Source organism: Elgaria multicarinata, chromosome 17, assembly GCF_023053635.1.
Source record: "Elgaria multicarinata webbii isolate HBS135686 ecotype San Diego chromosome 17, rElgMul1.1.pri, whole genome shotgun sequence".
NCBI lineage: Eukaryota > Metazoa > Chordata > Lepidosauria > Squamata > Anguidae > Elgaria > Elgaria multicarinata.
Window position 1 is genome coordinate 25,547,659 of NC_086187.1, and position 26,631 is coordinate 25,574,289.

At 45.7% G+C, this 26,631-nt stretch overlaps 1 protein-coding gene across 6 annotated transcripts in view; it reads left to right on the forward strand.

Moving 5' to 3' along the window:
- Positions 1 to 4,702: 4,702 nt before the first annotated feature.
- Positions 4,703 to 26,631, forward strand: part of LOC134410353 (lysosomal alpha-glucosidase-like) — a 37,976-nt gene continuing 16,047 nt past the window's right edge. Inside the window, exons 1-8 of one of the 6 annotated variants that reach the window (XM_063143570.1) lie at positions 4,703 to 4,806; positions 14,187 to 14,276; positions 15,298 to 16,350; positions 19,497 to 19,642; positions 20,881 to 21,046; positions 21,718 to 21,814; positions 25,291 to 25,410; positions 26,482 to 26,600. In XM_063143570.1, coding sequence (XP_062999640.1) covers positions 15,793 to 16,350; positions 19,497 to 19,642; positions 20,881 to 21,046; positions 21,718 to 21,814; positions 25,291 to 25,410; positions 26,482 to 26,600 — 1,206 coding nt within the window. In that variant the 5' untranslated portion in view covers positions 4,703 to 4,806; positions 14,187 to 14,276; positions 15,298 to 15,792. Of the gene's footprint in view, positions 4,807 to 10,777; positions 10,863 to 14,186; positions 14,277 to 15,297; positions 16,351 to 19,496; positions 19,643 to 20,880; positions 21,047 to 21,717; positions 21,815 to 25,290; positions 25,411 to 26,481; positions 26,601 to 26,631 lie in introns of those variants that run through there. The other 5 variants (XM_063143571.1, XM_063143573.1, XM_063143574.1 and 2 more) reach the window with 5 other exon arrangements.

The following is a 26,631-nucleotide window of genomic DNA, read 5'->3' on the forward strand; positions in this document are numbered from 1 at the left end:
CCATGAAAAGCCAGAGTAGTCAGTGATGCTGATAGCGTGCCCTTAGTTTTATTGTCGCTGTCAAAAGAAATGATCAACTAAGAAATGGTCATTGCAAGTCTGTAAGCTGGCATCCAGGATACTTTGCCTCGCTCTTCAACAAGCTGATTACAAGCAAACATTTGGGAAGTCCCAGAAAAGCCATGTGCCCCATTGCTCCAGGGAGAAGCCAGTGACCTGCTCCTGGCTGCCATCTTCAGAGTTATGTTTGAGGAAACGAAATGGTCACCACAAGTACACAAACACAGAGAAAAGTGCTGAAGTACATACCAGGGATGGTCAATTTTTCAATGCTGGGTTCAAACGCTATTACAGCAATGTTTGATAACCTTAGGGCCACTGGGCAGGTGGAAAATTGGCTGATCCAGCAATGAACAATTAAATGTGCCATGTTGCTTTAGAAGCTCATTCCAGCACATAAAAACTGGCACTAAACACGTATAACTCGGTTTGGTCAGCCAGATCTCTCCCGCGTCGCCACCCGCCGCTCTCTTGTAGTGGAAGCCAGCTTTTTTATCAACAAATCAATCCACATGTGTGGTCTGATTGCAACTCTTGGAGCTACTGATGCCAACAGTTCTCATCTCCACGTTAATTATTGCCTCAGCCGGCTTACTCAATTTTGCGAAGGAACATTCTCAGAGTCAGAATAATAATAAAAAAAACTCCCTTCACTCTGCCTACAAGGTATTATGCATTTCGGCTTGCCGAATTTCCTAAGTTTAAATATGAAAACACACACACACACACCTATGTCCAAGATATACTTAAAAGCCACCCCCAAGGTTGACTCCAGTGTTGCCAACTGACACTTGGATGGGGCTAGATATAGACTAATGGGCAAAACCTGGTAGACTCCAAGGCACTATGCTAGTAGCAAAATCTTTGTTTGGTGCCGGGATGGGCATAAACAGGAGAAAGAGCGGTGCTTAAATTCTAACGCCAGGGGAAGCAGGTGGGAGCACAACCCCTCACAGCTGCTGCTGTAACTGCTATGCCCCCAGCCTGTGGGTAGCAGCTACAGAGGAAACATACACAATATGTTCTGCGGTTCCTTGTGCAGCAATGCAGTGAACTGATCCGCTGGGGCCGGAGATCAACAACCTGGCTCTTTACGGTTTGTGCACGGGTTACGCTATTCACGGATGCACACCAAGCAAAAACAACGTTGCTGACTTCTACTTGAGAAACAAACCAACACATTCTGGTCGCTGAGTCAGGGGCCAGATGACCAGCCAGGCGAGTTTCTTTCTGGACCATTGACAAGCCACCACACAAAAGCTGGGATGTGGCTTCCAATGACCTCGAGGGCACTAGGCGGCAATGTGGGAGACGGTGACCCTCACCTCACACACTGGGATCACAAGGATGGTCATCATTCTTTTCCTTCCATCTTTCCTCCAGGGAACTCAGAGCAGAATAGACAGTCATTCCCTGGCCCCTTTTATCCTCATGGCAAGCCTGTGAACTAGGTTAAAGGGTGGTGGCTGGTGCAAGATCCCCTGACCCTTGTAAACTCTGCGGCTGAGCAGGGAAGGCATCCCTCAGTGCATACCTCTATTTTCTCTCTCAGAGGTGAATGGATGCCCCTTCCATTTAAGGAGAAAAATCAGGCTGCAATTCTGAACTCTCTTACTAGGGAGTAAAACCCCATGAAACATAACTTCCTTCTGAGGAAAAATGCAGAAAATTGCACATCACTGACATTTTCAAGAAGCCAAATCCTGTGCCCAGCACCACATTCTGAGTGCCTGCAGAATGTCAGCTACAGCAACCAGCCCCTCCTAGCCTGAAAATGTGTGGCCAATGTTTGCTGCTATGCCAAAAGCCAAAGAGGTGGCTAAAAAAGAGGATTGCACTGAGAGTCATTGCTCTCTCTTTACTCCTATCAACAGAAAAGGGAGCTACTCTCCAGGATTTTATTTTTGTGTGTTCCTGTTTTGTGTGTATTTTGAAAACTTTCACAACTTTTTTTTTTTTTTTTAGTGAAAATGAATACATCAGCCAAAGTCTAATAAATGGAACAGCAGAGGCATAAGACTTCTGCAACTCAGTCTCCACAAAGTAGATTTCCCAAACATTGCAGGAGGTTTGAGTGTAGGCAGAACTTTCCCCTTCAAACCTTCACAAATTCTTCTCCTTCTGCTCCATCAATCCTTTCTCTCTCGCTTGGCCACATCAAGCCAGACCCTTGCCACACTTTGCCTGCAACAAAGCAAGGATGAACATTGGCAATTTTGAGAATCAAAAACTATGAGCCCTGAAAAGCACTGAATTTGCTGTGTATATGGGGGGATGGGACAGGGACAGGCTGTGTGTGTATGAAGAATCAGAAAGACAGGTGAGTCACAGTGCTTATTGCTTTAAAAACAAGCAGCAAGGAGAATTCACCCAGCTGGCCAGGTTCCTGTTTGCTGTTTCTCCTGTGACTGAACCCCCCTCCACGCCAAAAACCCAACAACAACCCGAACAGAGACAGGAGCCACCAGACTGAAAGAGGCTTCTGCCAAGACACTGCTCTCTGGGGAAAGCTGGATGGGGATCAGAGAGTCTTCTCTTCCATGGTCTGGTAAGCAGCCTACACAGATGCTGCAGATAGCTTTTGGTTACAAAGGAAGTGGATTCAGCAAATGCGGAGGGGGAGGCATGTCTGTGCATTGGATAACAGAGATTGGGAGAGAGCCGCGGAAGGGATGGGAGACATTCAATGGATAGGTACAATGACTTTGTGGTGGAACAGAACATACGAAGCTGCCATCGGTCCATCTCGCCTATTCTGACTGGCAGCAGCTCTCCAGCGTCTTCAGCAGAGGGATTTCCCAACATTTGTTACTTGAAATCATTTAACGAGAGGTGCTGGGAATCAAACCTGGGGCTTTCTGTATGCACACTATTTTGGAGTTGAGGCACCTCTAAAAATATATAAAGGTACAGCCCTCATTTGCCTACCCACATGGGCATCTCCAGATCTGAAGCTGGGTCCTTCTGCACTCAAAGCAAGAGCCACCCTCCTCGACCTTAGCCGCTGCTAAGGCTCTAGGGCAGTGGTTCCCAAATTTCTTCAGGTAACCGCCCCCTTGGTTCCACAAACTCATGCCCAGTGCCCCCTACCCTACACTATAAAATCATTATTCAGAATAGTGGTTTTCAACGACCCCATTAAGGAAGATAATAACGATAAAATTCAAAACTGTAACAATTAATTGAATATTTATTCAAAATCCAATTACATTTTTTTAGTTTATTCAATTAAGCATAATTGATGAACTTGATCCAGTGATATTATCTTTTCCAAGTCTGATAGTCATTTAGCAAGAATATTAGATATCGCACTTAGTAACTAGGGCAGAGTACCTCACTATTCTGTAAATTCTTAATGTGATGGATGGGCTTGATGAAGTGATACTAGTTTCCCAATGTTTGGTTTAAAGTCACTTAACATGAGTCTTAAATCACCACATTTAGTAATCTGGAGTCCATTTCTTTGCTTGGAGAGAATTAGGCAGACCACACTAAAACCACATTCCACCAAATATGATGTTGGAAATGCAACCAGGGGCTTCTGAACCACTCTCCATAGTGCAGGATAGCGATCAGAAATTTCCGTCTGTCACCAAAACTCCTGGTCCGGAAAAGACCACCTCGAGCGCCCCCCTGCCGTCCGCTTGCCTCTTTACGCCCCCCCTATGCAATCCCACCCATCCCAAGGTGGCGGTACCGCCCACTTTGGGAACCACTGCTCTAGGGAAGCCCCAGGTTATCAGGCATTCCTCTGTGAGAATAGCAATTTCTTCCACAGACAGTATGTTGAGCGTTACGAAGCTTCTCCTACATGGGAGCCCCAGGCCTTGTTCTGAAGGTGCATCCTCACCTCACACAGCGTAATGATCATGGCCGGCCTCAACTCCATGCCAACGGAGTGTGTGACCCCCCCCCATCCGCTCCAATGTGCTTTGACTCTATGGCAGATGAACTGACATGGAAAGTGTACCCCTGAAGGCAGAGTCCAAGAGGGAACTGCCCAAAGTTTACTGAGGAAGAGTTACCCAGATTCTAGACCCAGAATGGGTAGCTCAGATTTTCTGCCACATGCATTGTAGGCCCCTTCCAACTCCAATTCTATGATTCTATGTAAATTATTATTATTATTATTATTATTATTATTATTATTATTTATTTATTTCTTGCCCACCTCTCCACCCCAATCAAGGTGGAGAACAACAACAAACGATAAAATACATGCTGTTTCCCAGGCCTTGGTCTGTTACACCCTACATAAGGGGGGGGAGAGAGAACTGGTGTTTCTGCCCGCCCCCAAATCCTTGAGACAGCTGTCTGTGAACAAAACACAGACAACAGTCACTGAAACTGTTGATCTTGTGAAATTCAGCTACTTTTGTAACCGTTTGTAATTATTTTAAGTGGTTAACCCATTCTACAAAGCCCAGTCTGGCTCAGCAAATTTGCTTTGTTGATGCAATCTTTTCCAAAAGTTTCCATCCGTGGCAAAGTCCAGAGTTTTGTTTTTGTTTTTTAAATGCTCTTCTACTTTCTCACTGAGTCTCTCTGTAGGCAAAAAATAGGGTTAATTATTCCTTGCCTGCAGCCCTGCTGACGCTGTGTGCTGCCATTGGATAAAAGAAGTGCTCGTCATGTTTAGGAAGTGACTGCAAGAGGGAGGGTTTCTCCGCATTACATACATGGAAGGAAGAAAACACAGCAAGCAGGCCGGGAAGCTGGACTTTCCTCCGGTGCAGGAACAGCAAGGTAAATGAATTAATTCCTAAACCACAGCAGGCTGGCTGGGCTAGTGGTTTGAGCAGAGCTGCAGAGTCAAACCATGAGGGCCTCAGAATCCCATAAAAAGATGCACAACTTTCTACTCTGCAAGGCAGGAATATTCTATTTTCGTCTTCTCTATCTTCTTCCAAATCCCACATTAAATGATAAGCTAGCAAGGAGATCACCCCCACCCCGGCCAAAAAAAAAAAAAAAAAGCCATCAGAGAACAGAAAACCCCTCTGATTTCTCCTACCTTTAGCACAAGGATTTTTCCTTGCTTTGTTAATTTCAAATTCGCAAAGGCCTCTTTTCCTAAAGTCAAACATGCTCCCCTGCTCCAATTCCCTTTGTTTGGTCTTTGGGTTGAAAGGAGAAGAACAGTTTTGGGAAACAGGAATGAGAAAATCAAAACTGATCTTGTGTTTGGAAGCATCTCAGTTCTGCAAATTGGGGAAGTTCCTCTATCTTGTGGGGTCTAAGAGTTTACCATCAACAGAATGCTTATAGTGGGTGTTTAGTGCTTCTCACATTATCTCAGTTATGAATAGAGGATGGATCAATCAATGACGTCATGGTGGCTACTTGGAGCCTGAATAGCAGTTGCTGGGGAGCAACCACAGGAGAACGGTTGCTTTTGAGTCTTGCCTGTGAGCCTCCAAGGAGTCTTTGATCACAGGAACTGTTGGAACCAGAGGATTAGATGAATCTTCTGGTCTGGTGCAGCAGGGCTCTGCTTTTTGTCAAAAAACTGTTTACATTTTAAAGAGGGGTAGGCAACCTGGTGCCCTCCAGATGCTTTGGGCTACTACTCCCCATAAGCCCAAGCCAGCATGGCTAATGATCAGGGATTCTAGGAATTGTAGTCCAAAACATCTGGAGGGCACCAGGTTGCCTATCTATGCTTTACAACACCTCTGTAAGACGAGTATATTTATCTCCTCATGTCGTAGATGGAGGCTGCGGTTGAAAGAGAACTGGCTTGCCCAAGGGCATCTAGTGGGTACCAAAAACCCTTTCATCACTCCCCACTATTATTTTATTATTATTATTATTATTATTATTATTATTATTATTATTATTATTTGTATCCTGCCTTTTGCACAATTCTGGGCCTCAAGGCAGCCTAACAATAGACCATGGCCTCCAACCAAGGGAGCACTCCCAATTTGAGGATGACTTTCCATTTGATTCCCATCTTCCTAAGCACAGCGCCACATTTCTACTCATAGCAGAGACAAGGCCTACTGGCTCCTGAATGATGCAGTGGTTGCTAACATTGGGTTCCCAGATGTTGTTGGGATACAACCACCATTATTCCAGCCAGCACATTCAATGGTCAGGGCTGATGGGCATTTATAGGTCAGTGGTTCTTTGCATTGGGTTCTCCAATGTACCGTATTTCTTCGATTCTAAGACGCACTTTTTTCCCCCATATAAACATCTCTAAAAATGGGGTGCGTCTTAGAATCGCGGGTGCGATTATTATTCTTAGAATCAAAGCTTTTTTTTCTGTTGGTGGCACTGAAATTAGTGTGCGTCTTAGAATCGATGGTGTCTTAGAATCGAAGAAATACGGTAGTCCAACGCGCGGGGGGGGGGGGGGCGAGGAGTCAATGCTGGGAACCACTGATCTAAAGGTAAGATTCTGGGGTTTATTGAAGGTTCTCTCCTCCCAAGTGTTCTTCTCTCTGCTAAGCTTTTAAAAAGAGCAGTGTTTTCTCCTGGTAGCTCATCATTGCTAGAAAAACACAACCTTTTCTCTCATGCTCAAGACTCCCATCACTCTTGCGTTCTGATCAGGGGGCACCGAAAGGCGAGCTGTCATTGATTTGTCAAAATACACAAAGTCACATTGCAATTTATGACAGGATTATTATAATCCCAGGATCTGGTGGCTATGCTGGCTGTCTTATTTTGTTCCACATTGACTGCTTCCTACATGAGCAAGACGCAGGCAAAGGGCTCTTTAACCCTATCCTCTCCACTGAGAAGAACAAGACAGGCTTTGGTAGAATTCTCCCCATCTCCAATTCATCAGTTTGGTGTATCTTGGGCCATGTGCAGGACGGAGCAGAGAAGGTCCAGAAGGGGAGAACTTTGCCAGAATCTTTGCCCGCACTGGAGAGCTTAAAGAACCCTTTGCCTATGCCTTGGCTTAACTGATGGCAGCAGAGGTGTCTGCAAATAGCATTCAGTTCAAGAGCCAAATATTTATCCATACTTCAAATATAACCAGTAAGACAATATAAATGGGATGCATACTTTGTACTAATATTAACTGTGTGGTTTCGAAATACAAGGCCTTATGAGAACTTTGAATGTCTCATGAGTGACCATGTGAGAGCAGATGATTAAGCAAAACTCACTAGTTCAGGATTTCAACACTGAGCTGTGAAGGTATCACCAATTATCAGAGTTGTTCGCAGATGGCAGAGATTAAACTTTCTGGGGAAGGGCAAACTCCCTCTAGTTTTGCAATAAACACCAGATCTGCAGTGCCCAGTTCAAGTGACTTCCCTCCATAGGTACCTGCTGCATGTCTCCCACAAATGCCTGAAGCCTGCTATGCCTGCTGCTCGGATGCATGGAGATTAGATGGCACTGAATTAACTTTTTGAAGCCAGTCCGCTGGGATACACGGAGATGGGCATGCATGCACGTCAAACATGAGAACAGCACTATGACTCAAGAGACACCTCGTATCGAGAATACCTAAAAGGAGTTGCTATGCTGACTCATTTAGCACGGCACAGAATATACGTGCGGCGGGTACAATTCCTCAAACCTAAAGCCGAACTTTCCCAACCACCAACAGCACCCTCAACTACACCTCATCCTAATACTAAGTGCAATTACGCACTTGCCAAAGAAAACACTTTTTAGCCAGCTACAAGCAAGTCCAGAATTAGACCAGCACAAGTTGTGCCTGTCAGAGCACACATATACACACCGATCAATCTCAGCTATAATTCTATAAGGCAGGTCACTCTGATTATTCCCTAGATTACCTGTGGTGGAGGCTGAGGTTTACAGGGTGGTGGCTTGCCTAAGGCCACTAATTCAGTAATGAGTACATTGCAGGGCTGAGGTGAGATTTGAAACTAGGGGCTTCCTGGCTCTTAACCACATTAAAACTTTCACACACTTGAATTTGTCCAGGGGAAGTGTGCATGAATTCCAACAGCAGCAGCCAGAAATATGTGTTTCTGCTTGCGGAATTACTACTCTGTGTATAAATATATAGCGTCAGCAGCATATGTTCTGCAATGAAAGGTTTTGTCGCACTTGTAGCATCAGCATTCATAGACTAGAGCCCCATTCATCTTACTATTCTGGGTGGTATAATTAAAAAGCATATACACATTAAAAAGCATATACACAATTCATGTGCTTTTGGCTCCCACTATTGATGAAAGTTTTTTTTCTGTCTATACCTATGGATGTGTACAATATGCCAATGAATGGCAGATACTCTATGCGCCAATATATGTTAGCTTTTAAGGTGCCACCAGACTCCTCCTTATTGTCATTAAATGTAGCACTTAACAGTATAGCTAAAACAAAATGGCAAATCCCTGCCCTGAGGAGCTTACCCACACAGATCTTAAAATATAATCAGGCACCCAACTGGCCACTTGCAAGCAATAACCTAAGAATCACCTCCAAGTGGCTTTACAGAAACACTTTTGTAAAGTGAGAGAGAATAGGGTTTTCCTTTCAACCCATTTCATGCCCTCTATAAGCCACACATATTTGCAGAAAAGCAGCTAGTAAAATAACTACGACTTTTGTGGTTTTATCTCCCAGGCCAGAGCACATAGAAAAATTCATAAAATCTGTCTATGTAACTCCATGATGTAGTAATAGCAGTTTCATTTATTTATTTATGCATTAACTATATGTATATATCCATACTGTAACCTAAGTTCTCTGGGCGCTTCACAAAACAAAGCTGTATTTTATATAGTATAATTTTGTATATGATTATAGCATGGCATAATGTCATACTAGGATCTGGGAGATCCATGTTCAGCTCTCTAATTCAGCCATGATGTTCAACTGGGCAACCTTAAGCTAGTCATTTTCTCTTAGCCTAACCTACCTCATAGGGTTGTTGTGTGGGTAAAAGGTGACCCTAAGGGATAGGAAGAGTAGTATATGTATGCCACCAAATAAAGTGAACTAAATTGATAATTTATAACAAAGTATCTATATCCATAGATACTTTTATTATGGTTTTAATTTTTGTGAACCACCCAGAGAGCTTCAGCTATTGGGCGGTATAAAAATGTGATAAATAAATAATTAAATGCATACAAATATTTTGGAAAAATTTACAACAGGTTGCCAATTTGGGATGAAATTCAGCATGCACAGACCTGAACTGTAAGGCAAAGATATATGCAATCCCAACCCCCTACTCCCCAAAGAAGAGTGATCCACACATGGCCTTAAAACACAAAAGCTGTTGCACTACTGTCCTGCTTGTGGATTTCCCACAGGTAACTGCTTGGCCACAGTGTGAACAGAACGTTGGACTAGATGGACCCTTGGTCTGATCCAGCATGGCCCTTCTTAAGGTGTAAAAAATTAGGGAGGATCCTGCAATCCTCCTCCATCTGCCCCCCTTAAATTTATTTACTTTCCATATTTTATGCCAATAACAAAATTCAACAGACAGTTTATAATAAAGCAGACATAAAAACCACTTAAATATAAAAGATAAACCCATATCATCAAGATCCAAAATGAAACTCACAGAACCCCAAAATTAAAGACACAGACTTTAAAACTAGAAGGCCAGACTACGTGAATTATTTAAAATACCTGGGAGCACAGAAAGTTCTTCACCTGGCACCAAAATGTCCACAGGGATGGAGACAGGCAATGCCTGGTCTAAGCATCTGAGGGAAAGATGCTCAATGTGCCCACCCTCTAACTGCCGCTGTCACCAGCTGCCTTTGCTCCTCTTTTTCATCACTGCTACTACTTGCTTGCCAGGCACAGCACCAGTGAGGAAGCAGGAAGTAGCATCTCCTACTCCTTCTTCTCACCACCGCTGTTGTCTGGGGCAGAATGAGAGAGAGAGAGATGAACAAGCAGGTTGCTGTGGTGAAATAGAGGAGCAGCAGCTCCAGGGAGCTCCTGTTAAAGCTGCAGGAGCTATACTAGAGTGAGCAGATTCAAAAGAGGGCAGGGCACCTGCAGCTTTAACTGTGGTGATGAAGAGGAAATTTCACCAGATTCTCCATATATACAAACGACACCTGCTGAAATTCCCTTTTCTATGCAACTGTTAAAGATACAGGAGCCCTGTCCTCCTTTTCATAGGGTCACCCTAATCTAGGGACTCTACTTTCAGTAAGGAAGGCGCAGCCAACCTTGACACGTACCATCCCAAGATGTTTTTGGACTACAACTCCCACAAGCCCCCAACCAGTCAGGCATCCTGGGAATTACCAACCCAAGGAGCTGGCCGACACCACGTGCTCCACCTTTGCCATACCGCGCTGTCCTTAAGCTCTCCCGCCGTCAGCCACGTGCAGGGCGGGAGAATGACTCAGCACATTCTTTCGTGTGTTTTTCTTCCCTCCCTCCCTCTCTCCTCTCTCCGTCCCGCCCAATTAGGCTCCTCCCTTCTCCCCCCGCCACACCTGCCTCCCCACAGCGCATGCGCGAGCGCGCGGACAGCCCGGGCCCAATCCCGACCTCCCCGCGCCTCAGCGATACAACCGAATTCTCCTCACAAAACAGGCGAGCGTGTGCGCGCGCGCGCGCCGCTTTCTTACCTGGGGTCAAGCAGCGAGGGCGGGGTGGGGGGGAGAGCGCGCGTGCCCGCCCCCCCTCAAATAAAAAAGGGGGGGCGAAGCGTGAGGTATTTTCTCTCAAGAGACGAGGAACGTGTGAGGCGAAACTAGCCCCAACGGCCAAACGAACGTTGAGGGGGGGTGTTTGTGTGCGCGGGGCGCGTGCGCGCTCTCTTTTCCTCCCCTCCCCTCAGCAGCCTCGTTTTCGCCTCCGACTTGGCGCGCGTGCCGCGAGTGAGTGAAAGTCAAGTTCTCCGCCCCGCGCGCGCCTCCTCCCCCTCCTCCCCCTCCCTCCCCGAGGGGAAACCAGCAACAAGCGCGCGGCAAGCCCCTTCCACGCCACTCTCTGCCGACCAACCAATCAGGGCTCTCCGTTGCGGACGTTAGAGGAGGAGGCGGGGAAGACACGCCCCCTAGTTTGAGGCTTTTCCTCCCTCCCTTTCTTTCTTGTCGGCCGTAGCCACGCCCATTCGCAGAGTTTCATTCATGTAGGGAGGAAGAAAAAAAAGGAAGCGCGGGAATTCGAGCGTGTGGGTGGCGGGAAAGGGGTTGGGTGGTCTCCCATTCATTCCCTGGTGAAGAGGGGCGGGCGCGTGGGTTCCGTGAGGAGGAAGGCTGAATCCTGCTTGGAGTAGACGCGTTGGAATGAATGGGGCTTGAGTTGGTCAGGACGAACTCAAGTCCCATTCATTTCAGTGGGTCTACTCTAAGTAGGACTTGAGTTGGATTTTTACCCTGAGATTTATTGTGGCAAAAACGTTCAAACGCCAGAACCGACCTGAACGGGTGCAACAACACCATTATTATTATTATTTATTTATATAGCACCATCAATGTACATGGTGCTGTACAGATTACACAGTAAATAGCAAGACCCTGCCGCATAGGCTTACAATCTAATAAAGTTGTAGTAAATAAGGAGGGAAAGAGAATGCAAACAGGCACAGGGAAGTGTAAACAGGCACCGGGTAGGGTGAAGCTGACAGTATAGGGTCAGAACAAACTCAGTATTTAAAAGCTATAGGGAAAAGAAAAGTTTTTAGCTGAGTTTTAAAAGCTGTGATTGAGTTTGTAGTTCTCAAGTGTTCTGGAACAGCTTTGATAAAAAGCTTTATTCACACCTTTGCTGTGAATAATCAAATTGGCTGACAAAGCAATTAAAAGCAGGTTCCCAAAGCAATATAATGCCATAACATTCAAATAGAGTAATTTTGATTACTCTGACTCTGATCAAACCTGAGCAGGGGCAACTGTAATCATCATTGCATGGTTTAATTTGTTTTTAGCTGTGTATATTTATTGTTTTATATAGGGTGATCCTATGAAAAGGAGGACTGAGCTCCTGTATCTTTAACAGTTGCATAGAAAAGGGAATTTCAGCAGGTGTTATTTGTATATATGGGGAACCTGGTGAAATTCCCTCTTCATCACCACAGTTAAAGCTGTAGGTGCCCTGCCCTCTTTTAAATCCAGTCACTCTAGTATAGCTCCTGCAGCTTTAACTGGTGTGATGAAGAGGGAATTTCACCAGGTTCTCCATTTACACAAATGACACCAGCTGAAATTCCCTTTTCTATGCAACTGTTAAAGATACAGGAGCCCAGTCCTCCTTTTCATAGGGTCACCCTATTTTATATTGTATGATTTTATCTACGCTGCCCTGAGATCCTAGTGATATAGGGTGGGATACAAATGTTATAAATAAATAAATGTTGCTTTCTTGTTTACCCTCCATCTCCCTCTACCCTTCTTCCTCCCTTTTGAATTTTAAATTGCAAGCGCCTCTGGGCAGGGACCTGCCCTCTTGTACTCTGTAAAGTGGCAATCCAATACCCACTTACCTGGGAGTGAGAATCATTGAGCTCAATGCAGTTTATTATTTATTTATTTCATTTATATACTGCCCCATAGCCGAAGCTCTCTGGGTGATTTATGGGATTTCTTGGAGTTGTAGGACTTTTTTTTCCTGTCTAAACATGCATAGAACTGCACCCATAGTGTTTCTACCCTGCTTTCAATATCCTGCAAAAAAATTGCAGGATAAAAAATTAGTACAAATCAATAAATACGCGCACACATAAAATCTCCCAACTGAGGATAATACAGATGCATAGAACAAAGTAGGTTCATTTATGCCACAACAAATCTGTCAGTCTTTAAAGTGTTGATGTTTTTAAAGACCGTTTGTAAAATAAAATTTAAAAAAAATTGCTTTAACGAACTAACCCTTCTGGGATTTATGAAATGTTTGTAAGTGCTGTTTTTGTTTTTTCACTTGTGAGCTTTGATTATTATTTTGAAATTCGTTTGCTACATTTTTGTGCTGTTTTGGAAACATGTTTTTATTTGGAAGATGGCTTAGAATTCTATTTATTTATTTATATATTACATTATTATACCGCCCAATAGCCGAAGCTCTCTGGGCGGTTCACAAAGGCACAATCCTGTCCATGTTTTGACAGAAAAACATCCTACAACTCCTATCTTGGAGTTATAGGATTTTTTCCTGTGGAAACATGCATAGGATTGCACTCTAAATAAATAAGATCTAGGCATCTGTTTGAAATTCTATGTTCAAAAGAATCCTCCATTGGAGCAGAGGGGGAAATAAAGATCCTGCACGTCTGGTTTGTTTGATGGTCTGGATTTTTGCCACAGTGGGCAAACCCGAAAGAAGTTTCATTTTCCATTTCTCCGCAATGAGGGAAAATATAACAACAGCTCAGTGTGTGTTTATCGTAATAGAGCGAAGCCCACAAAAAAGAGAGTGAAACCGTTCAAGAGCCCTGACTGAAAATGGTAGCACATTCTCCCCAAGTGTGACCAGGTTGAATTTCCACCAGGTTGTGGGACTTCATAGCTGTCCCATTTTGTACTTTGGTTCCGTGCACATTTCCTTGGGAGTAAGCCCCACTGAACTTAGCATACAGTCTTCTGCACCCAATGGGTCTTACTCTCAGGTAAGTTGTGCGTATAGGACTGCAGCCTTAGTTTGGAAAAACCGTGAACAGGAAGGCTGCAATATCTGGGAGTATTTTCTCAAAGCATCCTTTTTAAAAAAGTTAAATTATTTTATATATAAGTACTTTGTAATCTTTGTAAACCGCCCAGAGGGCTTCGGCTATGGGGCGGTATATAAATGTAATAATAATAATAATAATAATAATAGTAATAATGAACTCTAGAAGGCAAGGGGCATTTCCCCTTCAGTATGCACCAACTAAGACTACAAAAGCATGCCTTTTCCTTAAAAACAATGTTTTAGCCAAATGCAAATATATTTTATTTATAGCATTTATATACTGCTGCACATCTAAAGAGATTCCAGAGTGGTGAGCAATAACATAATAAATCATACTAATTAAAACATATAAAGAATAAAACAACATGTTTTCAAAAGTTTTTTAAAAATCAGAATACCAGTAAAACCGTGGCTGTTCAATCGAAGGAGCCATCTTGAAATAAAGATGTCTTCAGTGGGTACGGAAAACAGCACACTGGTGGTAGATTGGATAAATTAAAACTCATTTGATTAATCACTTGTGATTTCTTTCATAGGGTGACAGTCCCACTATTTTCTCTCTCTATCAACTGTTGGAGAGTTAAGCAAGTAAAAACATCTCGGAGACTTGTAGGACCATCAACAAGGTAACCTGGAGGGATGAAACACTGAAAGCCTAACCCTTTGCAGAGATAGGTTCACGCTCAAGCCTCTGGATTCCAGTACATTTATTACATGCACCTAACTCTGCTGGATGTTATCAGAAAGGCATTTAAAAACAAACCAACCACTGGGAGCTTATTCTAGGAGGTTTGCGGTACAGTCATCCAACTGTTGCAAGCTAGGAGGACTTTATTCCTTCCTGCTATTGCCATATCAAGAGGAGACACGGTTTGGGATGATTTTTCTTTTCTTTTTCCACTCTCCAAGAGGCAGGCCTGTTGCTCGCAGCAGCAGCAGCATGCCCTACAAGGATGATTGACACCTGTCCGTAATAAAAAGAAGTAAAAGCCTTTGCTTTTTAAAGCTGAAACCATCCAGGCTGGTATCTATCCCTGGGATACTGAGTAGAGTGACCCTATGAAAAAGAGGACCGGGCTTCTGTAGCTTTAACAGTTGTATTGAAAAGGAAATTTCAGCGTGTGTCATTTGTATATATGGGGAACCTGGTGTAATTTCCTCTTCATCACAACAGTTAAAGCTGCAGGTGCCCTGCCCTCTTTTAAATCTGGTCACTCTAGTATAGCTCCTGCACCTTTAACTCTTCTGATGAAGAGGGAATTTCACCAGGTTCTCCATTTATACAAATGACACCTGCTGAAATTTCCTTTTCTGTGCAACTGTTAAAGATACAAGAGCCCTGTCCTCCTTTTCATAGGGTCACCCTAATACTGAGCTAATGGTTAGAGGGACCAGCTGTTTCAGGTGGCAGGAAAGACAGCCTAAAAGCATGGCTTTCCCCAGATGTTTTGGTCCCAGGGTGGAAAATTCCAAATGGCATCCTTAACAGGTGCCCTTGTTGTCAGCTTTGCTCCCACCATTCCCAGCCAGCCTGGCTAATGGTCAGATGTGCTGCAGTCCAGTACATGTGAAGGGAATCAGGTTGGGGAAGGCTGCATTTGATGTTTGCATTAGAAACACACCTGTATGTATGTGTTAGATCTGCAGAATTCAGGATAACCAGATGCAAAAAAATCATCAGGTCTCCTGTATCTTTAACAGCTGCATGGAAGAAGGTGGAGGGGAATACCTGGAGAAGGGCCTCAGAAGTCCATCTCAGCGTTCGTGCAAGTTCACTTGGGAGCAGGCCGCCCTTCAGGTTCTTGGGTCCTAAGCTGCATAGGGCTATAAAGCTTCAAAATAGCGCTTGGACTGAAAGTTTTTAAGCAATTCCACTGCATGCCTGGCTGTTGCTGTGCTTGGAAGCAGTTTAGCCATCGGTGACGTTGTTTAAGAAACTGGTACAATGTGTTGCATTTGATCGATCCCAGTCAACAGTTCAGCATCAGCATTCTGGACCACATGGAGTTTCCAAGCAGACCCCACAGACGGACCCACGTACAAGGCCTTGCAGTAGTCTAACCCAGAGACCCATGGGGCACGAGTAACGTGAATTCTTCATTGTTTCTTCATCTCCTGTGGTTGTGAATCTGAGAACGGAGTATGATTTCTTTTCCTTCCTCGTCCAGCAGGCAAAATATGAAATCCTATCAGAAGCTGACGGCGGACGTCCCCCAGATCACGGAGGCCGGGGAGGAGGCCACCGACGGGAAGCCGTTGTGCCATCAGAAGTTGTCAGCTTGGTGGCTGGGCGGGGGTCTCCTGATGGTAGCCGCCCTGCTGAGCGGAGTGACTGTTTGGGTCCTGGGGCAGATTTGGTGGGTTCAACACGAAGCTCCGCCCCTTACGAAGTGCGTCTCCATTCCGGAAAACATGCGCTTTGACTGCTACCCGGAGAGAAACACGGTGGTGACCCGAGAACTTTGCGAGGGGAGGGGGTGTTGTTTTGTCGACGGTGAGCAGCCCTCCGGCGGCGCAAGCGGGGTGCCGTGGTGCTTTTACCCCCCGGACTTCCCCAGCTACACCTTGGGAAGCTTGAACGAGACCGAGAAGGGGATGGTGGGCTTTCTAACCAGGAAGACACCTGCCTATTATCCGAGAGACATCAAGGAACTTCAGCTCAGCGTGGAGTTTGAGACAGATACTCGTCTACATGTCAAGGTGAGTCCTTGCTAATGGCTTGTTGCCTCCAAAGGCTGTTTTTTCTCCTACTGACCTGCTCTAAGAAAGATAGGGATGCGCCGTAGCTCAGCGGTGGTGGAGGCCCAGGAAGTCCTAGGTTTGAATCTCCAGGTAGGGCTAGAAATGACTCCTGCCTGAAACCTTGGAGATCTACGGTAGATCAGCTTTCTCCAACCTACTGCCCTCCATATGGGTTGGACTACAACTCCCATCACCCCCTGCTTGGGGAAGGCTGATGTAGGCAATACAGACTGAGAAGGGCCCCTGGTCTGTATTGGTGTGAGACAGTTTCTTATGTTCCTAAAGCTGTAACTGAACAAGCTTGATGACCAAATTTGCCCCCACCCCCTTCACAAGTTGTTAAAAAAGAAAAAGGAAAGAAGCATTTCTTGACTTGAAACCCCTAGGTTGGAAATCCCCTTTCAGAACACCTTTGTGGTCCCGCCCCTCCCTCTTTTCCTTCCTCTCTCTTTCTCTCCAAAACTCAACTTGTCTTGCACGGCGTCTGGCTGAAACTCTTAATCCAGGCCATATCTTAATCCGTCTTAATAGACAGACCAAATACACAAATAACAGTAACAATAATTGTGAACAAGCTTTCCATCTCGATCTCCAGATCTCTTAATCAGGCAAGATGTCACAAAAAAAGCCTGGGTGATAGAGGAGATGAGGTAACCCTATGCATGTTTAGACAGACAGAAAGAAAAAAACTTTGAAGATTTGTGTTTTAATTACTTTGTATTATTATTATTATTATTATTAGCAGCATTTTTATACCGCCCAACAGCCGAAGCTGTCTGGGCGGTTCACAAAAACTAAAACCATTCAGAGTATAAAACAAACAGTATAAAAACATGATATAAAATACACATTAAAAATGGATTAAAAACATACCATACATGATTAAAACATCTTTAAAACATTAAAACATCTTTAAAACATTCTAAAATTCCACTGGATAGGCCTGCCGGAATAGATCAGTCTTTATTGCTTTTTCAAATTCTAAAAGACCGTCAAGTTGACGAATTTCCTCCGGCAGGCCATTCCACAGTCTGGGAGCAGAAGAGAAGGTCCTCTGGGTAACAGTTGTTAATCTAGTTTGTACTAGCTGAAGTAGATTCTTCCCAGAGGACGAGTGTGCGGGGTGGATTGTACGGGAGAAGGCGATCCCGCAGGGAGCCTGGACCCAAACCATGTAGAGCTTTAAAGGTGATAACCAACACTTTGTACTTTGCCCGGAAACTAATCGGCAGCCAGTGCAGAGATTTTAAAACTGATGTAATGTGGTCACCCCTAGGTGTACCAGTGACCAGCCTGGCTGCCATATTTTGGACTAATTGCAGTTTCCAGATTAGACACAGAGGTATCCCCATGCAGAGTGCATTGCAGAAGTCAGAAAGCTTTTACTTGCTGGATGACGTGTGCGTCACTCCTTAGTTTCTGCAAAGGGGCACACCTTTCCCTACGCCGAGCATGCGAAGAGTCCTGCCACAACTGCCTGTGCAAATGATAGGTAGGGCTGACCAAAGCTGGTAGTAGGCCCGGGCCAGATGGGAAATGTAGGCCCCATTTCAAACTGTTCATTAAGTATTTTTTAATCAGTTCGAAATACATATGAACTAGAACGATTTATAAAAAAGGTAATGGCCAGCACTTTTATTCAAGATGTATAAAAGACATCACTTTTTCGCATTCAGAAATGCTTTACGTGCTTTTCTTTGGGCAAATTCATCATCAACAACAGAAAAATCTAGCAACTTTGCACAGGGGGACTCTGAGGAGCCCCCCTCATAATCGTAGGCCCATGCCAACTGCCCCCGTCCCCCTCTGCCCAGCCCTTAGCATAGCTCCAGAGGCAAACCCTTCCTTCCACCATTTAATGTTCCACATCTTTGGCTGCTACTTGGGAGTTTTGATTTTGTTCTGAGGTGAAGACTGCAACCATCAGTATTTGTGTAGTAGCATAAAAGGACTATGAGATCTGTTATCTTACCCAGTAATGACGGTCTTGCATACTGTAGCACAATGACCTCCTTCTGTGACAATAAGAAGTTCTGCATCACCCTTTGCCAACCCATTGGACAATCGACGCCCAGCAGTGTTGCACTTCAGCCTACGTGTGAGCTGTTATTTGCCTTCTTAGCTAGGAAATACTTCTTTACTTGAACAAGCATGACTCCTGTGCAGTTTACTTGTACACCAATGACACCCCGTGACTGTCTCACTAGTTGTTATTGACGAACCAGGTCCCTATCCACCAAAGATGATAATTGGGTTTATTTATTTTATTTCTTACATTTTTATCCCGCCTTGTTCCCTCCAAGGAACCCAAGGCGGCATACATAATCCTCCTGCTCTCAATTTTTATCACCACAGCAACAACCCTGTGAGGTAGGCTGGGCTGAAAGTCTGTGACTGACCCAAAGTAACCCAGTGAGCTTCCATGGCTGAGGGGGGGACTAGAACCCGGATCTCCCAACTCCCAGTCCAACGCTCTCACCACTACACCACACTGGTTGAGGTGCTTCTGTAAAAATAATAATAATTAATATATGTGTTATAGACTTAACTAAATGTAGCCCCTCTATGCCAAGGCATTCTTAGAAAGAAGTGAACCACCATCTAAAACGTGCTGATACAGGGGAAAACCCCGTTTCCATCTTCTGTGAGACAAGCACTTCAGGTAGCCGAAGCTAGTTTTTGTGCCGCCTTTTCATTGTCTCTTCCCTGAGGCTAAACCTCCTCACTTCTTTCAGCTCTTCCTAATTCTTTTAAACCGCTAATGGTCTTTGCCTGCCTCCTCAGAAAGCTGTTGGTCTTCAGTGGTTGCAATCTGAAACTTCCTGACGTGCTTGCAAAATAGTATTAAGCAGCTTTCCCCAACCTGGGGCCCTCCAGATGTTTTGGACTTCAGCTCCCATCAGCCCCAGCTGGCATGGCCAATGGTCAAGAATGCTGGGGTTTGTAGTCCAAAACATCTGGAGTGCACTGGGTTGGGGAAAACTGGTTATTCGGATCACAGCCTCAGTTTGCTGCCCTATATGAAACTCTCTGCTTGACTTAATTCATGAACTCTTTCCTCTCCATTTTATTTACATGTGTGTGTGTGTGTGCCCTTTTTGTAGATCACTGATGCTGCAAACCCTCGGTATGAAGTGCCCCTTGACGTTCCTCAGGTGACAAAAAGAGCGGAGAATCCTGTATACGCCATCGAATTCTCCAAGGAGCCCTTTGGCTTGATAGTGAAACGAAGAGCTTCAGGAACTGTGCTGTAAGAACCTGTCTCTCCCTCTAAATAACGTGGAAAAGAGAGCAGTTGATACTTGATTGGATACTTCCTGCCTTGTGATCAGAAGGCAGAGCCTCAACTTGCCACTGTGATTTTATCGTGCCCATTTGGCCTGCCTTATTCACAGAGTTTTATAAGGGGAGGGTGTCAAGATGTCACCGTTTTCAATGTGCAACCTTCCCGTGTTTTCCCACCGCTACTTCTGTCATTTTTCTTACCACAAAAAAATCCATTTAGGAGAGAATAAATGCAGAATGATTTGCTCCAAGTCAGTGGCTTTCTCAAGTTTGCTATTCCTGGGAAAGCCTATCAGGGTTTCTGATATAAAACAGGATTGCTTCCACACTAGCTCTTCTCTCTGGAATTGCCGTTGTTTTTTCTCTCGTTTTTAAATGAGGAATCCGCACAACCGTCTTTGCCAGATCACTGTATTCCAGTGTCTTCTGTGTCATCTGCTGTGTTTTTAAGTTGGTTTGCTAGTGGGAACCACCAGGACAATCAAGGCTGGGGGATTCCACCCTTACTGATAACCATCAAGGGCCGGCCAGCACTCTGCCAGCACTGTTCAAATGTGTGGTTCCTGATTGGCTGCTTGTCCTCTAATGTGGAGTGATGATGTCAGTGAGGGTGGTTAGTCAATTAGCAACCACGCATTTGCATGGTGCCAACAGAGGTTCCCTTTGCCTTCACTGCTATATTTCAAAGGTTACCAGTAAGGGCAGGAACATCCCACCCTACAGCAGCAGCTGGGGATTCCCTGTAGCAAATTGTTTCAGTGGCTGCCGCGAAACTGACCATCCTAGTGTATGTCAGGTTTTTAATCTCTCTCTTTACCTTAATCTGAGGCTTTTAAAATTTTCCTGTTTACCTCAAACCGAGGCCTATAAGCATCTTTTGTTTAACACCTCCTGGGGGTGGGCAGATTTTGTTTAGCTTACCTCAGACTGGGCTAGGTGCTGCATAAGCTTGAGAGAGGCTCTGTGCCTCTTACCAGCTGAAATCAGGAGGTTATTACCATGTTCACCAACACAGCAGATGACAGTCTAAAGCTAGCCCATGTGTTTAACCTCTCTCCTTTCTTTTCAAACCCTTTATTATTTTGCCATCACATTTTAAAACTGTTCTCTGCAGCCACGAGGACTAGGAACCTTTCTTTTCTTTTTTTAGTGTTGTCTTTTTCCTGACATCTGTCCCTCTTGCTATCTTTTCTCCTTCTCTAGGCTGAACACAACGGTGGCTCCCTTGTTCTTTGCGGATCAGTTTCTCCAGATTTCTACCCTTCTTCCATCTACATACCTTTATGGACTGGGGGAACATCAAAGCGACTTGCTACACAGTCTGGAGTGGAACACCTTGACCTTATGGGCCCGAGATGTCTCTCCCACGGTACCATTTATGCATGCATAAATAGTTGCAGTCTTGTCTCTGCTTCCCCAGACAACGCCCCTGCTTGCCCAGTGCTCTTCAACATTTTTATTAATGATTTGGACGAGGAGGTGCAGGGAACGCTGATCAAATTTGCAGATGACACAAAATTGGGTGGGATAGCTAATACCCTGGAAGACAGAAACAAACTTCAAAGTGATCTTGATAGGCTGGAGTGCTGGGCTGAAAACATTTAGAATCCCCTACATAAATGTGACCCAGGGAGAAGGCAAGAAAGTACTTCTGCACACATAATTAACTTATGGAACTCACTGTCACAAGTTGTGGCGATGGCCGCTGGGTTGGTTGAAAGAGGGGTTTAGACAAATTCACGGTGGCCTGTCCGATGACTACTAGTCATGATTTTATTTATTTATGTATTTATTTATTACATTTATATACTGCCCCATAGCTGAAGCCCTCTGGGCGGTTTACAAAAGTAAATGGCTAGTTGGAAGCTCCATTTTCAGAGGCAGGATGCTAGACCGGATGAACCTTTGCTATCTCCCAGGGGGTTCTTCTTCTGTGTTCCTTTATCATCCTGATTAGCTAAAGTACGTTAAGGAGAAATCGGTCTGCGTGAAGTTGAGAAGCAGCGGCTGAGGTTGCCTTGTTTTCCCTCTTCTTTCCAGGAGTCCTACAATCTCTACGGCGTTCACCCATTTTATCTCGTCATGGAGAACGGCGGAGCGGCCCACGGGGTCTTCCTCTTGAATAGCAACGCAATGGGTGTGTATCTCCTTTGCGCCTTTTGGGGGTGTTTAACGCGGGACTTTTTGGGCCCAGGCTGTTGGATGCAAGAAGGCTGGCCAGTTCGACCATCGCCTCACATGAATTGGACTGGAAAAGTTGGGCAAAGAAAACCCTTCTCTCCCACTTAAGTGCTGATGGATGGATGGGCAGATAGACAGAAGCAAAAAAATAAATAAATAGGGCTGTGGGTGTGTTCTGGAAACACCTTTGTTGCAATAGTGAGATTCGTCAGCTTAGCAGTCTTCCAGAATTTGAGAAAGCCATAAAGACTGATCTCTTCTGGCAGGCCTACCCAGTTGAATTTTAACATGCCTTTTTTAATGGTGTGCTGCTTTTAATGATGCACTGGTTTTAAACGTTTGAATTACCGCATTTCTTCGATTGTAAGATGCCATCGATTGTAAGACGCACCCTAATTTCAGTATCACCAACGAGGGGAAAAAAAACCTAAGACACACCCACAATTCTAAGATGCACCCCATTTTTAGAGATGTTTATATGGGGGGAAAAGTTTCGTTTTAGAATCAAAGAAATAGGGTAGTTGTATGTATTTTATGGTGCTTTTATTTGTGTTGTACCCCACCTCGATCCAGAGGGAGAGGCGGGTAACAAATAAAATTATTATTATTATTATTATTATTATTATTATTATTATTATTATTAATCCAAACATACCTATTCCCCTCCCCCAGCCCCGGTACATAGACTCAAAGCTGAGCTCTGAAAAAAAAATGATTCTGTAAGTAGGACGCAGATGCTGTTTTTTCTTGACATCGCCAAGAAACCTTCTCTCTGTCATTTTCAGAGCAGCATTGCACTTTTTTTTTTAAAAAAAAAGGTCCTCTTTTTAATTTAAGAAGGCAATGAATAATTAAAACAAGCTTTCGTGTCGTGCTTTACATTTTTATTTTAAATGTATTTTAAATGTAGACAAAGCACACCTGAAATGGAGGGGAGGAAGAACGTATACTGAGTCAGACCCTCGGATCATCTAGCCCAGTATTGTCGACACTGGCTGGGTTCACACAACATGTTAACCCGCCATGGGTTGTTGTGTTGTCCTGAACGCAGCACGTTTTCTACAGGGTGGCTTGTTTTTCTTGAACAAGCCACCTTGAGAATACGTAGCTTGTTGTTGGGTTCTTAAAGTTCTTCCATCCTGAAGGCTCTTAAAATTGTCCCCTTGCTATTTTCTTTCCAATGTGTTGCCAAGGAAGTCGAAAGCGGCGTCTACCTCGCTTTAAAAAAAAAAGAGAGAAAGGAAAGATCCCGTGGGCATGCCCTTCCTTGTTTTTCGGGGAAACTCATGGATTTAAGACACGTCAAGAAGTCGATAGGAGTCAGTGCTTCAGCAGTCTGGGGTCAAGATGTAACGGGGTGGCGGAATGGGGTGGAATGTGGTTTTAGGAACTCTCTCTGGAGCCAAGACATCTGTTTCCTGGCTTGAGATGGGCTCTTTAGCAACCGCTGAGCGGTTTAACCGCATATTGCAGCTGCTGGCTCGTTGCCTCCAGGGACAGCTGCTTGGCATCCTCCTGGCCATCCACTTTTCCTGACCTCCGCTCTGAGATCCTTGACCTTTTCACCACATGGAGAAAGCAGGAACGGCTGGTGAAGGGAGAGGGGGCAGAGAGAGACAGGTTGCCCAATTCAGCTGGGACTATCAGCATGCAAGCGTCTTTCCTGCACAGCCCAAAACAGGCAAGATTTCTGAGACAGGCCCGTCATGTCAGAAGGTCACGAAGAGCGAGGGCAGCACGGACCTCGGCCGTGCCCTTGCAGGCCCTTAACAAGAAGTGCTTCCTTGAGACGAGGGCCAGCAGGGACCGGGAGGCCGACGGGCCTCTTCGCATCAACGCCTTCCTTTTTTCCAGGGGCGTTGAGCGTTACGACCCTCAGGATCAACCAGTATGAAGTACAGGACTAGCAGGGAGAGTGTCGAACAGCAACCAGTCGCACCCGGATTGGTGACGCCTCTTCTCTTGGGAAAGATCTCAGCTCGCTAACTAATTTGTACAGGGAGGGTGTTCAGTAATGGAAGCCGGAAAGCCCTTGATATGGGAACGGAGGCAGCTTTGTTAGTGGCAGGTCCAGGTTTGCCCGTGTTCATAGAATCATAGAATAGCAGAGTTGGAAGGGGCCTACAAGGCCATCTAGTCCAACCCCCTGCTCAATGCAGGAATCCACCCTAAAGCATCCCTGACAGAGGGTTGTCCAGCTGCCTCTTGAAGGCCTCTAGTGTGGAAGAGCCCACAACCTCCCTAGGTAACTGGTTCCATTGTCGTACTGCTCTAACAGTCAGGAAGTTTTTCCTGATGTCCAGCCGGAATCTGGCTTCCTTTAACTTGAGCCTGTTATTCCGTGTCCTGAACTCTGGGAGGATCGAGAAGAGATCCTGGCCCTCCTCTGTGTGACAACCTTTTAAGTCCTTGAAGAGTGCTATCATGTCTCCCCTCAATCTTCTCTTCTCCAGGCTAAACATGCCCAGTGCTTTCAGTCTCTCTTCATAGGGCTTTGTTTCCAGACCCCTGATCATCCTGGTCGCCCTCCTCTGAACACGCTCCAGCTTGTCTGTGTCCTTCTTGAATTGTGGAGCCCAGAACTGGACGCAATACTCTAGATGAGGCCTAACCAGGGCTGAATAGAGAGGAACCAGTACCTCACGTGATTTGGAAGCTATACTTGTATTAATCAGCCCAAAATAGCATTGGCCTTTCTTGCAGCCCTATCGCACTGTTGGCTCATATTCAGCTTGCGATCTGCAACAATTCCAAGATCTTTCTGCCTCTGCTCTTCTGCCTTTAACAGCAGCCAGACACACCGAATTATTGGGGGGTGAAGGTTGTCTGTCCTGTCTTGTTATGGAACTCAAACGTGCGGAAGGCTGTGCCTGCTGAATCTCCGCAGTACAGGCTGCAGTTCAAGGCATTATAGTCAGAGCTGGGGAGAACGCTGGGGCCTCAAGATAGCAGCTTCTAACCATGAGCCAGTGGAACAGCGATGACGTTTTGAAGCGCAGGAGCTCGTCGTAACAGTCCCATCGCCACACCCTCCCAAGCAGAGTCCGGAAATTCAGGCAGCTGTGTGTATCCAAGAGACAAACCCGTTGTAGCGGTTTTCACTTTTGTAAAGCTAATGGGTCTTCGTTGCCCCTTCAGCCCACCCAAAATACTTTGCAGAGGAGCAGAGGACAATATTTTGTTGCTGGGAAATTCTGTTCCTCCTAGCTATCATGAGGATTGCAGCTAAGAGGAAATCCTATTGAGGTTGGGGGATCATGCAGCCTTTCCCGTCCCTTTTCAACCATAGAGAAGGAGTCGTTAATGGCTTCTGAAAGACGCTTAGGTTATGGCAAAGGAGGCTGGCAGCTCCATCTCGGTCAGGTACACCCCAAAGATGCAGCCAGAATGCCTGTGTTTAAAGTCTTCTCCTCTCTTTTGTCCACTGCCCAGAGGTGGCGCTTCAGCCTGCGCCCGCCCTCACCTGGAGGACCATTGGAGGAGTTCTGGATTTTTACATCTTTTTAGGACCGGACCCCAACTTGGTGGTTCAGCAGTACCAGCAGGTGATCGGTGAGTTTCTACAGGCCGTCCCAGGCATAGCAGGAAAGTTTCTGAGCTCAAGGGAGCCAGCTGTCAGATCTGAGCAGGAGCCGGGAGGTGGCGTCCAGAGAGAGGGGAGACTAGCGTTGCCCAGGTCTGAGTCCCAGCCTGAACAGGAAGCCCTTATAGCCTTTCCTGTTGAGGGGAACCAATGGCTGGCCTGGGTGGGCAGAGCCAGTGTGCAAGTAGCCAGTGGCGTCTCCTGGTCCTCCTCACCACCACTGTCTGGGTTAGAGCCAGCAGCAGGTGGACATGCAGATTGCAAAGCTGAAGAGGAGGAGCAACTCCAGGGGGCTCTTATCAGTGGGCCCCTCTTAGGATGTGGGCCCTCGGCAGATGCCTGACCATGCCGACGCTTGACGCCAGTCCTGGGCGTAAAGCTGTGGGTTCCTGGTTCTAGCCCCAGAAGCACCTGACATCAGTCTACCGGAACCGAGAGGTCCATGCACACAGACTTGCAGGGCTTTCCCCTGCCTGGTGCCCTCTGGCGGCCATGCCGGATGGGAATGATGGCAGTTGCAGTCCAAACACATCTGGAGGGCACCAGGTTGGGGAAGCTCATTCATAACCAGCGTTCTGTTTGTTTGTTTGTTTGTTTAAGGATTTTTATGCCGCCATTCAGCCAAAAAAGGCCCTCACGGCGGCTTACAAAAGTATTTCTTGACAGTCCCTGCCCACAGGCTTACAATCTAAAAGACATGACACAAAAGGAAAGGGGATTGGGAGGGAGGAGGAGGAGGGGGAAAAGGAAAGCAAATTCAGGCACTACAATCTTAGTTGCAAAATCTTAGAAGCGTTCTCTTCCAGCAAAGGCACCCCCTTTGAGTTGGGGCGGGGGAGGGTTGTCCCCATTCCTCTGCCTTCGCGAAATTAATTGGGCAAAGCTTTTCTTAATCGGAAAAGCTTCCCCCGCTAAGTTTCCACATGAGCAAAGGGCTGCAGTGGAAGGCGCCCGAGGAAGGCCAGGGAGTCAAGCGGGAGAGAAGGTGGCAGCGCTGGGTAGAGGCCGGCCTGGGTGCTACATCGCCTCTTCCGTTTCAGGCTTCCCCGCCATGCCCCCTTTCTGGGGTTTGGGCTTCCACCTCTGCCGCTGGGGCTACGGAACAAGCAACGAGACCTGGCAGACTGTCAAAGCCATGAGGAATTTTCAGATCCCCCAGGTAAGGGCAAACAAGTGAATGAACCCCTTCT